This window comes from Opisthocomus hoazin, chromosome 5, assembly GCF_030867145.1.
Source record: "Opisthocomus hoazin isolate bOpiHoa1 chromosome 5, bOpiHoa1.hap1, whole genome shotgun sequence".
NCBI classification, from domain to species: Eukaryota; Metazoa; Chordata; class Aves; order Opisthocomiformes; family Opisthocomidae; genus Opisthocomus; species Opisthocomus hoazin.
In genome coordinates, this window is record NC_134418.1 from 20,822,471 (window position 1) to 20,838,816 (window position 16,346).

The 16,346-nt window shown below is 43.4% G+C and overlaps 1 protein-coding gene across 3 annotated transcripts in view; it reads right to left on the reverse strand.

The window, feature by feature from the left end:
- PPARGC1A (PPARG coactivator 1 alpha) overlaps nucleotides 1-16,346 on the reverse strand; it is a 372,215-nt gene that overhangs the window by 63,427 nt on the left and 292,442 nt on the right. Inside the window, exon 1 of one of the 3 annotated variants that reach the window (XM_009934314.2) lies at nucleotides 2,976-3,185. The exons of the other annotated variants lie outside the window; for them this stretch is intronic. Within the exon in view, the coding sequence (XP_009932616.2) occupies nucleotides 2,976-3,023 (48 nt within the window). The 5' untranslated portion in view covers nucleotides 3,024-3,185. Of the gene's footprint in view, nucleotides 1-2,975; nucleotides 3,186-16,346 lie in introns of those variants that run through there. 3 annotated transcript variants of the gene reach the window in all.

Here is a 16,346-nt window from a genome sequence, read left to right on the forward strand (position 1 = left end):
GCCGAAATCTCTTGATATCATTAAAGTATAATCTAGTCTTTGACTGAAAAGGTAGATTCTCAGCATCATTCCCAGGTTTATGTTGTGGAGGTCAGCAGCTTATACCTGATGCCACAGACTTCTAAGGTATCCTGCTGATCTGTTACTGCTTTTGTTTGTAAAACTAGCTTCACCCTGGGAACCACCTACTTAAACATGTTTACTTTTGGTAATCTGCATTTTTAAGTTCCTACAGTAGGCTTCTGAAGCACCATAAACAATGGTATTACAAAAAAAAAAATCCCGCTCATCGCAGCTTTCATTACAGTGACTGCAATGTCACCTAAAAAAATGTAATTGCTGAAATGAACTATATATGCTCTTGCCAATGTTGACATGATAATAAAATCAATGTTTCTGAATATGACATTATGCTTCTAATCTGAGACACATTAGTAGCAAGTGTTCCTGTTATTAATTTATATTTGGCCTTTGGATGATGCCAGATTTAACACTCCAAGTCCTAAAACTGTCCTCATCTGACACGCTGATATTTACTGTTTGCCTATACATCTGTAACAGGTGCACCTGCATTGCTAGCATACATTTTACTGTCTTCCCACCGTTATTTGATATGATAGTTATTCCGTAACTATAGCCTGAATTTTATAGTAACATTTAGGAGGATAAAGCAGTCACTAAACACAAAAGGCTAATTACTGTGCGTTCTTTCACTCCAACAGACTTTTTTTCTCTTAGTTTAGGCACAAACTACAAATTAGCTTAACTGCTCTGATGACAATGAATCATTATAATTAAGTATAATTCTCCATTAACCTTTTGGACATTTTTGTGCCTTTGAAGGTAAATTAAAAAAAAAAGACTGGACTTGTGCCACATTAATTATATTAATGAAAAAATAATCTGTGTTTTATTTTTAACAAGTTTTTCAAACAGCCAAGGGGATGAACCCAGGAAAGCAAGAGAGACTTGACAGAATGTGTCATGTGCATTCTCTCTATCAATCTTCACAACCTTACTGTACATCACCTTCATTAAGCTGTGAAGCACTGGGGACGCTGATCAGCTACAGTGATGCAGGCCTTTATTAAGCAACACGCCATCCTGTCATTATGTGAGCGAGAATATAATACATTTTACATTGACAGCAGACATTAATGATTCAAAAAATGAAAGCTGCCTCCAGTACCTGCCGCCTGTGATATTTTAGATCGGTAAAGGTGATCCCCCGAGCCAAAGCAGCACGCAGACGCCTGTACTGCTACAGGAAGTGCAGTGCAGGAGCACGTTGGTAAAATCCTACCCACAGTTAATCCACCCACCACACAATTAATATTAAGATCAAACTGGGTTTTTTTTTTCTTTTTTTTTTTCTCTGCACTGTGAAAAAGTCATTGACATAAATTATCTGTTCTGTTACTAGCTTGAAATTACTGCAGGAACTCTAGTGATTAAAATAAATCTTCAGTATTTCCACATAAGCTGGTTCCTCAATCAGCTCCTAGCAGCATTAGGAATAATACATGATGGAAAAATGAAGCTACGGCAGCTGAGACCCATGCTACAAGCCAGACAACAACCCACAGGATACTCCAGCTACTCAGAAACAATTAGGACTTCGGAGCCAGAAAGTCATCCACTTACATCCTTGACTCATAATAGCTACAGGACATATGAATTATCCATATCTATTCCACTTTACCAAGAAATCAAAACAAGATAAGAGCAATTACAATATGCAAACAGAAATCAGCGGATACAATGGCAAGCTGCAAATATTTAAAACATGACAAAAAGCCTTGAGAATCCGCACGCATGCTTCGCCAGATAGGCAAAATACACTGGAGAACACGGTAGCATTTTTGCTTTAGATGGGTAGCTCTCTACAACACGAACATCTTATTAAAAAGCATTGTCTGTAACCTGTTTTTCCCTCCCCCGTTGCCCGAGGGGAGCATTTTAAGCACTTCTTCCAAGCTCCGCAGCCAGAGGATTGGTTCCTTTGAGCAGGTCTGTATTTGGGATTCCTCTCCATGGGGTCCAAAGAAAGTTTGCCTCGCTTCGCAAGTTGCCCGAACTTTCAGGTACCGCTCCATTTTGCAAACATGCAGAAATCCTCAAACCTCACTTTATACTCCAGAGATTACCAGGGAGCTGCTTGCCTTTCCCCCCCCCCCCCCCCCCTTTATGAATTGTAGCCAGCAGACGCTGTGGATTTGATGTATTGCCGTCTATTTTTACACAAGCGGCAGCGGCGGCAGCAGCAGCAGCAGCAGTTCACACAGTCCTGCATAAACTCTGTTCTCATGGTTCATCCTGTTGTCTCTGCTGTACAGCGGGATTTAACCATTTGTTGGACTACTCGGATTGACTGCGAACCCTGCTCTACGGGACATTAGCTACAGCGTCATTATTCCAACACCACAAGAAGCAGGGAAACGTCTCCTTCCAGAAATCTCTTTTAAAAGCATTTAAAGCCAAACAACAGGGTATTCATTCTTGTGTGTATGTTTGAATTCTGCAGCTGACAAACAAGGAAAAAACCTTCGACAGAGCACAGTGAAACAAGTAATTAAAATATGAAGCCGTCGGTTAATTTTAACTTCTTTTATTTTTGAAGAAGAAGAAGAAATGTTAATCTTATTCTAAACAAACGTGGCATTTTTCCAACCAGGCCACTAAATGCCACTGGAAGACTTCAGATACTGATTCATATCAATATCTTAGAGCATAAATATTGCATATGACGGGAAAGCAAGCCAGAGGCACATGAAAATAGTTTCCAACTGCAGGAGATACTGATGACAGGAGCTCAGCTTTGATTTGCTCAAGGCATCGCGGAGTAACCTTAAAATAGCAAACTTACTGGAGTTCAGATAAGATTGGGACTTGTTTGCAATGCGTGCTGCCTCGGCGGCCGCGCTGGTGCCCCACGCAGCCCACCGTCCCCGCCGCCGCGCGCCCGCGCCCCTCACCTCCAGATCACTCCATACAGACTCCTGGTTGCACATGTCCCACGCCATCCAGCTGCGGAGCGACGGCAGGAAAGCTGGCAAACTACGGTCCAGAGGCAGGCAGGCAGGCAGCAGACACTCATGCAGGCAACGAGACCCTCTCTGAGAGTGAACCGAAGGCACCTGTCTTACTACTGTTCCCCGTCACATGACAAAGCTATTAAAAAGTAGGCTGGGCTGTCACTCATCCAGCCTTCTGGTGCCGCTGCTCCAGCCCGTGACGTCACCCAGGGGCAGACCCAGCCTGAAGTGAAGTAAATCTTCGCAAAACCCACTCAGACCTCGGCGGCCGCGGCACCACGCTGGGATTCAAAGCAGATTTCCACGCCACACCCCCCCCCCCCAAACTCTGCCCCTGCCGTAAAACAGCTCCCAGCCCTCCCATATTTATTTTAATTCCTCGGCTTGCTGTCTTCCCCCCCAACCCCCAGGCAAACAACAGGCAGAGCCGTGTTCATTATAAAGAAGAAGTGAAGTAACTCCGAGGCGAGCTGCAGCCTGTGCACCCTCAACAGCCCGAGCCCAGCCTTGGCAGTGCCCACACCGGCTCCCCAGCTCCGGCTCCTCCGGAGAGGCTATCCCGGAGTTCGGCAAAAGTTACACCACCTTCCAACATTTCGTTTCACATAGGGATTTTGCACCTCGCCCAGTATTTTGGTTAGGTTAATAGTTTTTCGTCGATAATTGCAAGCCAAGTTAGTTTTTCCACACCAAATGCAGCAGCAAACACCCCCCCCCATCCCCCCCCTCCCCCCCCCCCCGGAGCATTTCTCTGGAATGGAGTAACTATCTATAAAAAACATTCATACAGTTATCTCACCTGCTACAAGGAGGGAGCCTGATCCTGTTCCCACCTAGATTACAGTATTTCTCAGCTGCTCTTTAACCACTTCTGTGTCTCAGGGTACTCCCCCTAGAAACCAGGTTCGTCACCAGCAACTGCCTCAGTCCTGCCTGCAACTGCTCGGACCCCCGCCTGCTTCCCCCCATCAGCACTGCGGCCTCGGGCGGCATTTCTGTACGAACACCCTGCGCCAACCCCTCTGACCCGAACCCAGCGTTGCCTCATTGAAAATCAAAAAAAAAAGAGAAGCTGTCTTGGTGCGAAAAGCCGGACGCGCGTTAACAGAAGCGTCTCGCCGTCGAAGCCTTTCCCAGACAATAGCGGCTGCTGCAGGTGCAACTGGTTTACGATGCCCCTTCGCGCCGCCGCACGCACGGCAAACTCCAGGTACCAGACTGAACTGCAAAATATTGCCCACAACGGGGAAAAAAAAAATCACAAATAAACGTCTTGTTTAACTATCCGCAACCGCCTGCTTGTTGCCTGAAGTTGCAGGGTTTTTTAATTAGCTGGGTGCAAAAAGTCTCGTGAAACGTAAGCGCTGGCTCTCTCGTGCTGGGCTACCAGTCAAAGTCACAAAACTATAATTGATCATCCTCCTTGTCATGAAATATTCATTTTCATTGTTATTTGCAAACTTGAGTATTCTAAAGGCTAAATGAATTCAATTATTATACAAAGCTATGGTGATTTTGCCAAGAGAAAAAATAAATAAAAAGAGGTACAATTCTTGCAATAGCCTTTTTCCCGCAGACACTGGAAACTTCAGAAATGGTAGGAGGTCTCAGATATACTCTTAGCTTATTTGTGTTCCCTTGTAATTCATTATTGCCAGTCCTGATAAAATGCACAGTTTTCCCGGCTTGTGCTTAAGTTGCAAATCACATCACACTGTCATATTTTCACCAAGCACAGATGACAAAAATGGCATTGTTTTTACTTTACTTAATTAAAAAAACCCACAGCAAAATACCGAATGACTACAGAAAGCCCTTCGTACAAATGATTAAATTAACAGTATTGCTTTGCTCTCATGACGGAAAAAAACCTCATTTCCTTCCCAATTATCTTCTGATTTAATGATAAAACTGCCGTAAATTATTAAGATCTGGGGCAAAGGTGGGTACCTCTACCCCCCGAACAGTCAACTGTGAAATAATGCTGGGCACCTGCCTGCTGGGAGTGGAGTCGGTTCTTATTAATTATTATCTGTGGATCCATGGTCGGTGGAATATTCTCCTTCAATACCTACTTATAATTGTGTTCATTGACTGTGCCGAATCCATCATCTCGTTTTTTTGAAGTTTCATTCACACCTTTTATAGAAATGTATTTACACTGGAACATTTCATATTGCTGTTTTGGCTATTTTGACCTGCTCATGTTGTTTCTATTTTCTACATTTCCACTTCACTGCTTTCCCTTCAAATTAGCAAGTTAACTGATAAATATAAACTGTGACCTTAGTGGTGCTCTCCCCATACAAGCTTTAGAGATTGGAGAACTTTCTTAGTGCGCTGTAGACAGTGCAAGCAAGAGGTAATAATAACAGAGTCCCCCAGAGCTTTTCTCTGGCCCTGTCCACATTACGGCTTGAACTTTGCTGGCAGTTCCAGCGTTACCTGGAAGCGATGCCAAGCACGATTCCAACTACAAAAGACAGCGAGGTTTCAACCAGGGTTCCTCATTGCTTGGGAAGATTTTTTTTTTTTCTAAATTGAAGTGTCTAACCCCAGCCATAGTATAAATTTACTCACTAGGATCTTTTCTTCAAATGCTTTAATGTGGTTTTTTGAGCATAGTGCCCGTAAGAGGAGAAACGCGAGGAAGGCACTGGCAGTGGTGGTGTAGTTTGGAAACGTCGCAGCCTCAGCGTACGTAAATGAAGCCTGTGAAACCAAGCCAGCACCCAAGCTGCCCTCCTCAAAGGAAACCTTGTCTTCTGAACATTCCCTAGTAGCTTTAGCAATGCTCTCCCCTCGTGTTTTGACAACACGAAAGAATTGCACAAACATCTTTCCCGGGGCACTATCTGAGCACGCGCGCATTATTTGGTTCCACAACAAACCCATACAAGGAAAACCCTCTTTCCGCTGGTAAAGCCCGCGAGGCCATTTGACCCAATCTGCCCTGCTGAAATGTCCATCATCAGACCACCTCCTCAATCACTGCTCTTCCCCTGTTTTCAGGTTACGCGGTAACTAGTCTCAGCGATTCCCGAATTTTACCTTTTCAAGGACCATAATTCAAGAAAGTTCTGGCAAGCCTTCCAACAGCATTTGGGAACAAATTCCCAATTCCTGATACATTTTTTAACAGAACTGGAAGGTATGGCTGCCTGCAACAACAGGGAACGGAATTCAAAGACTGAAGCCTTCAAGCTCTCTGTCCTCGACTTTTCCCTAGATTTAGCATTCATTTTATCTCTTCCTCATCTGCTTTCACCCACATTTTCTAGTTATGGTCATGTTTTTATTCCCTGTAATTTAGATTTCTCAAAGAAGCTACTGATTTTGTAGCCTCTGTGATTTTGAAATCCAAAACTTAGTCCCTTCATCACGGCACTGAGGAAGAAAGAATTTCTTTCCTTGCCCCCAAAACTATGGTACTTGCTGATTTTCAGCAGTTTGCTACTTTTCCAGCAGAGTAAGGACAGCCAGACTTGTAAGGACTGCCAAACAGTGCTGGAGTTTCAGCAAGCTGAGGTTTGCAAACCAGTTCTCACACCAGTTCAACCGCTTCTGCTCGACCCTCCAAGAGTGAATGGCCTTATAGCAGAAGATCAGCCAATGCTGTATATGAAAGAGCAAACTGCACTCCAAAGGTGTGTTAGCATGAATGGTGTTCTATATAAAGTATATGTACCCTATTAATTTTTTATTAGAAATCTTTCTTCTGTGCATCTTTACTCATTTTTTGCACAGTCCTGTATTTGTTTTCCAGTCCATTCTCTCTGTTCCACTTCTATCCTATTTGTTTGCTAATTTTTTGTTCCTTCTCAGCTTCTTTTCCTTATTTATCCAGTTCATCCTACCCAGAATACACCCTCAATAGCATACGATACTGAGTCAAACTCCTTGAACTTCTGGGTTCATTAGTGCAGTAATTCTACAATGGAATAAAGCAGTGTGCCCGCTCCAATTTTGCTAGGGCAGTTATGAACTGAGATTTTTTTTTTTTTTTTAAACAGAGGAAAACCACGATGGTCCTCTGTACCAGCTCTCTGAAAAACTCCAGAGATTTGGGCCAAATTAGTTCCTGGCCCAGCTCTGGGCCACAGGCTGCTGTCTGAGGAGCTGTGTGTTAAGAGTCCAAAATAATTTTCTCCAAACAGCAAGGCATTACTGACATTACTGACACCAGGCTGAATTTTGCCACATCTGCCTCACAGACTGAGGGCTCAAATAAACAGCACTGAATGCCAGGGGAAATCACTTGCTTGTTCACATGCAAATGGACCTGACTGTGAATATTCACTATTAGTGCAGATTAGCTGATTATCAGTGTTAACCAGACGTGCAAACATGCAACTCTCTGTAACTCGGTGCTTGTAGTAAAACCTTCCAGGGGTGCCTAAGTGAAGAAGAAGCAGAGGTACCCAGTACAAGAAATCATCTTAAATTTTCTCATACCTCTCTAAACATCTCCCTCACTACAAGCATATTTCACTTACTCGTTATTAAAACAAGAAAAGCAAAGCCACTCCAGCTGATTTCATAAAAAATACATTTGTCACTTGCTTCCCCCAACATTTGGAGCATATGTTCTCCAGGACCCACATTTGCTATGATTTGCAGGAAAATCCAGCCTGTCAGGCCTGTTAAAAGCAGCATTAACAATGTCTTTCACTTGGGTGTTAATGTTTCGCAGAGAGACTAATCTGTAAAAGAGCATCTACATTTAAATTTATTGCCTCTACGTGTTTGGGAAAGGGAGCCATGCAAACCCATCGGTTTCCTGGGGAGGCTTTGGTGCTGTTTGAGCCCAGGTGCCCAGGCAGGCCAAGGAGACCGATTCCCGTTTTGCAACTTCTTGCACATTGGCAAAGCAAGTAGGACCACATCAAAATCACAGACCGTTGCAGATCTTCATCATCTCTCCTTTACTCACCTCACTGCTGATATTCCTCAGAACAAAAGAAATCCTAAGTTCTTTTTTTCCCCTTTTCCTTCCACACTTTCAAGTCTCTGTGAAGAGACCTGCTCATGTCTGATATTATCAGTCCCAGGGACTTCGCTTCCGGCATTCATGTTCAGTGGCTGGGGGAATCCCGCCTGCACTCAGAAGCTGCGCCCTGCCTCTCCCTCTCCCCGCCTCACCAGGATGCTCACACAGCCCTTCTGGGGACAGGCAATTGTCTTCTCCAGCAACAAATGGTAGAACCTGGGGAAGTTTCATGGATACTTCTTATACATCTTGTATTTGTAACTCTCTGCAAGGCCCCGGAAAACCCCATCCAGATCCTTCTCATTACCCCTATCACCATCCACCTTGCACCACCTTCCCTACAGCACCTGGACTGTTACCCTGGAGCTCTTGCTTCCCAACTCATTCATCACTAATACCAATTTAGTTTTTACTGACTTTTTCTGAAAGGGAGCTGAAGAGGATGATCCTAGGAACAGCCATGACCGATTCAACATATTAGGGTACAGAAAAGATTCCCCGATGCAACCGTAAGCGATCCGGTGGGAGCCAAGGCTGTTCCCTAGCTACCACCCCTCGCTGCGGCTGCCACCCAGCTGTCACACCGCGGTGGGGCTCGCTTTGCCGCCTGGCCACTTTGCCACTGAGCCAGCACCTCCCAGCTTGGAGGAAAGCTGTGGTGCCCAGGCTACCGCAGCAGCACAGGAGAGCACGCTCCCTGCCAGCTCCACGCCAAGGCTCATAGTAGCTAGTGGAAAAAAAAAATCCCATATTTCCATAACATAGCCTATCTGTGCTCTAAAATGGCTGGGAAGGCGATTGCAGTGGAGCACACACAAGTCAGAAGTACAGCACTGGAGAGAACCGTAACCTTTAAATACTCTAAAATCAAATCTTGTTTTACACAAAACCGCTATGGTAAAGTCGATGTGAATGAAGCACCTTTGAGTGAAGGAACTGAGGGGAAGGCAGTGGACAGCTTTAGTGCCTCCTAGCAATTTTTTTTAATAAACTAGAGATGACAGCCTTACCAACACATCTCTCATCTTCAAATAAGACTTTCTTCAGACAGAGCTCAGTGGAACTGAGTCAGCCTTTTTTCTTGGGCCTAGCTCTTGGCGTTTTTCATATTAAAACAAAGTATAATGTGAAAATAATTCTGAACTGCAGTCATCTGATTGGATTTGAGGAACACAGGCCACAGATTTGCTCTGCTACAATTTTAGGCAAACAAAATAAAATGAAGATCTCACACAAAAGAACTGGAGTTGTTGTTTGTTTTATTTTGTAAAAAATCTGCTTATGCACCAAGCCACCCTTTGTAGGCTTATGCCTGGCTGCGGAGGAGGGTGAGCTCCTGCAGAGACCACTGTCGGCAGGCAGCAGAGCTTCACGCGTGCAGCAGCCGGGACTCACCACCTGGCCTCTGATGGTCCCGGACCGCAGCAAATGTCCCCTCCTCAGCTGCCCGCAGCCTCCTCACCCCGCTTCCCCACGTCAGCCAAGGACAGGCCAAGGGGAGACGGGGTCACCTCACCGCAACAGCCAACACAGTCTCCCACAGACAAGGCTCCTGAAGGATCAGCTTCGCCTGACCTCTTAACTAGTAGTTCCTGCCAGCCAAAACTGAGCCCTGAAGTTATTTTTAGCCATAACCCTTCACAAATTGCAGTTAACTTGTAGTATGCAAAGTAGTGACTAGTGCTAGAGGAATCCCTGTGGGTTTCATGGTTCCACTCTCTGCTCAAAAGTCCAATTATTCATTTTTCTTGGAGCTGCAATATTAATCTTAAAAAGTTGCACAAATGGCAAGAGATGTCATCCTCCCTCCATCCTCAATTCAGATAACTGAAATAAAGGAAGATAAGCATTTAGCCCAGGGGTTATTAGCTGTACCAAGTGCAGCTGTAAACCTTTGGAGGCTGACCCTCCTCCAACGATGCTTTTCACGAGAAATTTGTCAGTACTTCCACCTTTGACTCAGGGCCAAACAAACTAGTACAGAGATGGAATGCGAGAACTGCAAGCCATAGAAAGGTTTGGGCTGAGTTACTATTTTATTTTATCCAAATCACTTGCCTGCATAACTGTACAAGGAAACGCAGTAAAGAAAAAGGGGGATTAAAATGGCTGGAAAGGGTGACTGCTTTAAATCCTTTGAAAGGGAATGGGAATTTTTGAATGGATTTATGCAGGCTTTGAATCAGACCTTATCACAGAAGATCGGACCAAGGCAGTTTAAAGCAGAAACTCCTCCACGTATTTCCACCTTTTTTTTTTAATTTTCATACCACTCAGGCTCCCCCAGCTTTCCCCAGTGAATGCAACAGGGATAAAGCACTGAGAGTGCATCAGCTATCACCATTTTGGATATCTTTGTTCCTGAGAAAGTTTGTATTTGCTGAACATCCTTTGCCCTGGGGCACTGGTCAGTCTTACAATTATTTTATACATTGGTACCAGCGAAGATTCATACCTCCTCCCAAAAAGAGCTATGACTCTACTTTTATTATTTCATGCCAATCAACAGATAATACAAGTTTGCTGCTTTCATGTCTGTCCCTAATGGATCCCTACCGTTGTAAAATTCCCCGACAATCTGACACAATTAAACATTATTTGTTTTCTCTGCTCTGATGAACTCCACATGCAGAACAGCAAGCCAAGGCAATGCATTTAACCAAAAGCATTGAAAGGACTGTACAGGATTCCCACTGAAATAGAGACTTCACCGGAGTGTGCCTTTCCCTTTTGCCCATTGCAGGGTCCCCCTTCGCCTCCGAGGAACAAAGAACCAAGTAAAAATAGGAAACTGTCTGGATGGTAGATTATTTTAATGTATGTTGCAAATTGCTATGCAAAAAAATCCACTGGAAAACCAGCAAACCAACACCAAAGAGCACTTCATCATCATATTATTACCAATTTATTAAACTGAGATTGCATAGACTGGAGAAATGAGTGTGACACATCCCCGGGGGGTTTTCTGGAGGTAGACCTCCAGCTGTTTCATTCTCACATGCACTCCTGTTTACAAAGGCACGGAACAATGTTTGAGCTTCAGTTTGATGAAACAAAATTTTACATTGTTTGCAGGTTTTCTTACCAGCAGGGTAGGAGCGTGCACAGCAAGCTGGAGCCGCATGCTTTGGGGAGACAAGGCTCCCATCTTCCAGGGAGAGTGGAGGAAACACACGGCTGTTGTTAATTTGTATCCCGGACAATGCTATAAATCGAAGCATCGCTGACAATTCCTGCCCAGTAAACATGCTCAATTTCATCTCCCGTAAAAAGGCAAGCAAGCACTAAATAGCAACACATTTTGATTTTCATTTAGCCACTTTAATGATAGGTGATGTTAGCGGAAAAGATGATTTATCTTCAGCTTTATTTCATATGAGATAAAAGGCCTTGCCAATTTTTTAAAATTCATTTACACAAGTGAATAAATCTTCCCAAACAATAAGTGGGAAAGTCGTATTTCTTTAACTTTGCTAAAATCTGAAAATGCTGATCTTAGAGTGAAATAGACGGCACTGGCATTTTAATCAAGAGTATACAGACTCCTCTTCTAAATAAAAGGCATGGCTTTACTTCAGAAAAAAACTCTGCGATTCAGAGGACAGCCTTTTTTATGCATCTTGTCAAAAATCTCTGACAAATCAGGAGAGACACGTGCATTTTTTATATCACCTTAATTTTTAGATCAATCCCAATGTGAAGGCTACCTAAAAATAGACCAAACCTAACCTTTCAAATATCTATACTGCTGCATACCAGAAACGCAAGCTTCCAGTGCCTCTCCTGGCTTTCAGAGCCCTGTGCTGTGCCTCTCTTCTCCTCTAGCACATTATCCCGTGTTGCCTATCACGCCCAGGCACGAGATGAGCTGCAAGTCGCAATGTGCAGCATGTTGCAATATGTGACACGCGTTCATTCAGGACGCGCAGCAAGATCATCAGAACCTGCTTTTCCTTTTGACTGTTTGAGTTCGCCACAAAAAGGACACGGGCAACGTTGAACCTAACACATGAGGATGTGAAAATGAAGCTGTGCTGGCTGACCCAGCAGCTCTGCTCAGAAAAAGCCAGCTGTCTGGTTTGCAGCATACCACTCTTAAAAATATGAAGGGGAACAATAAGCTCTTTTGTCTTTTTGTTTGCTACAGCGCTTGCAAACACCCTTCTACCCGTTTAAAGATGTGACTTTCCAACAGTGCACTGAACTCTGAGCGACTGGTGTAGAATTACAAGACAGCAGAATACGCGGTAACTATTTCTTTGCATTGCACTTTCTAAATTGTGATTCTGCCAGGCCTTAACAGTACAGGTCAAATCATCCCAGGCACAATCCCGGCAACTTCAGGTCAGTGGTACCTGAAAAATCAATAGCATTTAAGTTGATGAAGTTATAACAAGGGTGATCTTGGCCCATGCTGTACAAACACTTACTTTTATTGTATATGTTCTTCACTGGCTATTATGCTTCAGTGAATACATTTTCATGTTCTCTGCTGCTGAACACCCTGCTTAGCAGGTCCTGAAGCCACACCAGGAGCTGGTACAGGAGAAATCTGTACTAAACCAGGTTGCGGGGCTGCCCTGGAGGCTTTGAGTGACTGCGACTTTTGCTTACACAAAACAGAAAATCACCCTTGTACCAGTTGTTAGCTAGCTACTCCTAGCAGGAACAAACTCAAAAGGACTTGCTTTTCTTTGTTTACTGTCATGCTCTCCTCCAACAGAGTCAAAAGTTTATGAAGGCATTTTACTCTGTCAAAAAATGAACAAAATAACTTCTGCTGATCAAACAATGAAACAAAGCAGCAACAGATTAAATGAGTTCTTTCAAAGAATTTTGGATGGAAAATGTCTTACCTGCTAACAGGGAGGCAAGAATAGCAAACAAAGGCATAGGAATAAAAACTATTCAATAAAATATCGATTTCATTATCACCACCTATTCAACTTAATTTTCTTGGCATCCATATCCCTAATGCAGGTTTGTGATAGATCGTACAATCACTTTTTAATTAAGCCCTACTGTGCTTTGTATTAAGAACAAGGCAGTAGACATTATGGCACAATATATCTACCAAAATATTTAATGCTTATACTTTTCATTTTGGTATTTAAAAGTTGTTCTCATAGGAGGTGGTATCAGTATTTAACAACATTCTTGACAGCAAATATAAAAACCAAAAAGCTTCATACTTAATCTAGCCATGTCAAAACTGAAGCCCTTTAAAATAATTGCTTGCTGAATATATGGTATTTCCATTGCATTATTTTATTATTACCCAGCTTTCAACATCTTAAGATGCAAAACTTGTTCCCTCTCCTACATACTGATGAGATAGGAAGTGGCATGAGGTTAGAAAACTGATATTTGACCAATACAGTTGAAAGGTATATGAAACAGATGCTATCTTGTTACAAGAGATATCTAATGAGAAGCTGTAGAAGACTGGAAGTTTCCTGGACTGGTAGTATTTCCTCTGGTTTTTAGGTTTCTTTTGGTATATTGCAGTTCTGCTGCTTGTGATGGGGCAGATCCTGTAAAAGAACAGCAGCTCTTCTTCCAGTAGAGTACTGGCACTTTTCAGAGGGCAACATTCACTTTAATTACTAAAATGTACCCACCTTCTTCTTCCAAGGAAGAAAAGACTGTTGTTGCATATATAATGTGGTTTTAGTTTTTAATGCCAGAAATGAATCAGTAAACATAGTTACATTATGGTATACTATTTCTTATTCTGTACCCATAGTAACCAAATTAATCTCAAGGCGCTGCTGGCATTAATTCAATCTGAAGCTCATACTTTGGATTTCACATAGGTGCCTTCATCCTATTCTTCTTCTCAACTAATAAAATGTTAATATATGGCAACATATTTATTTCTGGTTCAGTTCAAATTGAGGAGTGCAGTACTTTGCAAAACCTAATTAATATCAATCATATATTACAACATTGTGTGGTTTAGTACACAGAAAAATGGTGCTAGCACACAAGGATGAAACAGATGACACAAAAATTCCTTTCTAGCTGTAACTTTTCTGTCTCTAGGACAGTGATTGCCAGTTTTTCCTTACACTTCAATCTCCATTTAAAGAAATCCATAACATACGTCCAAAACCTAAATATATCACGTACTCTAAAGAACCAAGAGGAAGGAGATCCTGAAGCATGAGTGGTGATAGCTCTCTCTATGCCACCGTGAGTTGGGCACCACTTGGCAATAAGCTACATCCTACGGTGACCCAGCAGTGCTGTCTTCAGCAACACCCACTGGTATGTTTTTTCCCACTGGGACCTACCAGCCCCTAGTAAAAAAAAAATCTAGTTGTTAGTGAAAAGGCATCACCCAGGAATTACACTTGAACCGCTCAGAACACATAAGCAGCTCCACGGCAGCAGCGTGGCCATCCTACTCCAGACCATGACAAAAAGAAACAGAGTTCTTTTCTTGGGGCTGAATTTGGGCAACCTGAGACCTCAGGGACACCACTAACCAAGTCTCACAATCTGCTCTGTTCCCCATAGTTGGAGAGGTTTTACAGCAAGGTTCAGGGGCAGTTCACATTTCTTGGAGCCATTTTTCCTCAGCTGCTTGCAGTCTCATTGATTCCCAGGAGCCTCCCCAAGCACTCTGGGCCTTTCAAAATGCGCATCTATGAGAAATTATTGCACTGAACCATGCCCAGCTTGATCCAACCACTTCCAGAGCAACATGGCCAGATTCTGTCATCCTTACCATGTGCAGCAAGCAGTCCCATCAAAATGGTGAGCTGCTGTGAGGAGTTAAGGCGATACTTCTGGATGAGCAGAGGGAGTGTGGGGAAACCCACAGCTCACCAAGTGAAGATCCCTGCTCTGAAAAAAAGGACCATGATGCCAGCGCCGCTCCGTGTGGAAGCTCAGACCCCAACTGTGTGGTGTATGGCTGTAGCAAAGCTTGACTTTGGCTTACAAACATCTCGTGTTCTGGCAAGAGTCACAGGGATGTTTAAGCAAGCCCGCAGCCCCGTTGTGCCAGCAGCCTGGTGCCCACTGCTGCAGGGCACAGAAGACTCAGCAGGTCCCTCTGGCAGCCACTTCGCTCCAGGCTGTATGAAGAGGTGCCCAAGCCCAGAACTTTGCAAAAGGACCCTGCCCCATCCCAAACAAGCCTGCAAACTCCTGGACCGCATCGAACAGCTGGGGTTCACAGAGCCCTCCTGATCATTTCAGGTGCTGCCTCAGTAAGAGAGCAGCAAAGCTCTCGGGGGTCCTAATGTGCCCCTGGACATACACATAGGGCTCCCACTGGCCTTGAGCGCTGCCTGTCTACTGCATCCAAGGGCACAATATAGTCCTTCACTTCTACCAACTGCTACAGAATAAGAATTCCTAGAATGGCTCAAAAACATACCAGTTCAAATCTGGGTACTTTCAGACTTCTTCTTCTCTATTCCACATTATGTGCTTTGCCAGCTTCAAAAAAACAGATGGAAAATACGTCCCTAAAGTGCACCCTTGTGATCATTCCAAAAGGAAAGCAGCACCAAGTAGCTTAAAACGTTTGCTAGAAAAAGTCTTTTCCATATCATGCAAATAGCAGACAAAAATAACTGCTAGGCAATTGATATACATACAAATATTGGTTATTTTAAACAGTAATTTGTTATTGAGGACATCTCACTGAAATATTATAATATTCAATTTCCTCTGCATTTGCATGGAAAAGGAGCTGGAGAGCGCATGATCATTCATTTAACTATTACATAAATACATCTATCATAAGATCACACGGCTTTCAAGGCAGAGTTCAAACACATGTTTAATGCATGAGAGTATGATGAAGAAACTTGTGAACTCACAGGTCTCGTAGCCCAATCTCAATCAGATACGAGCTTGGTGTAAATACGTACAGTATCATGTGCTTCCCAATAGCACCGTGTCTCGAGGGAGCAGTCTGACATCAGCAAAGGAGACAGGTGGTTCCCTTTCCAACCCAGGGGGGGAAAAAAAGGAGTTAAGACACTGTGTAAATATAGCAATATTTTTTCCTCGGTGTTTTGCTACGGTTTTCATCCCTTAATGAAACTTCAGTGCATGAACAATTCTCATAACATCTTTGCTACAAATCAGTGAGTGGATGTCATGTCCTAAGATATTTATAACCCTAAAGGTAGTGGTAAGCAATACTGTTCAGCAGCCTCGGTTTAGAAGTGCTGAAGATTTTTACCTTTTGGTTGCTAAGAAAGGAGTTCCAAGAAGCCACAAAAACCCAGTTTCCTTGCTCTAAATGTATCCTTTTCCTACAGCAGGTCACTGTTACTAATAATGCCTGCAAGAATGAC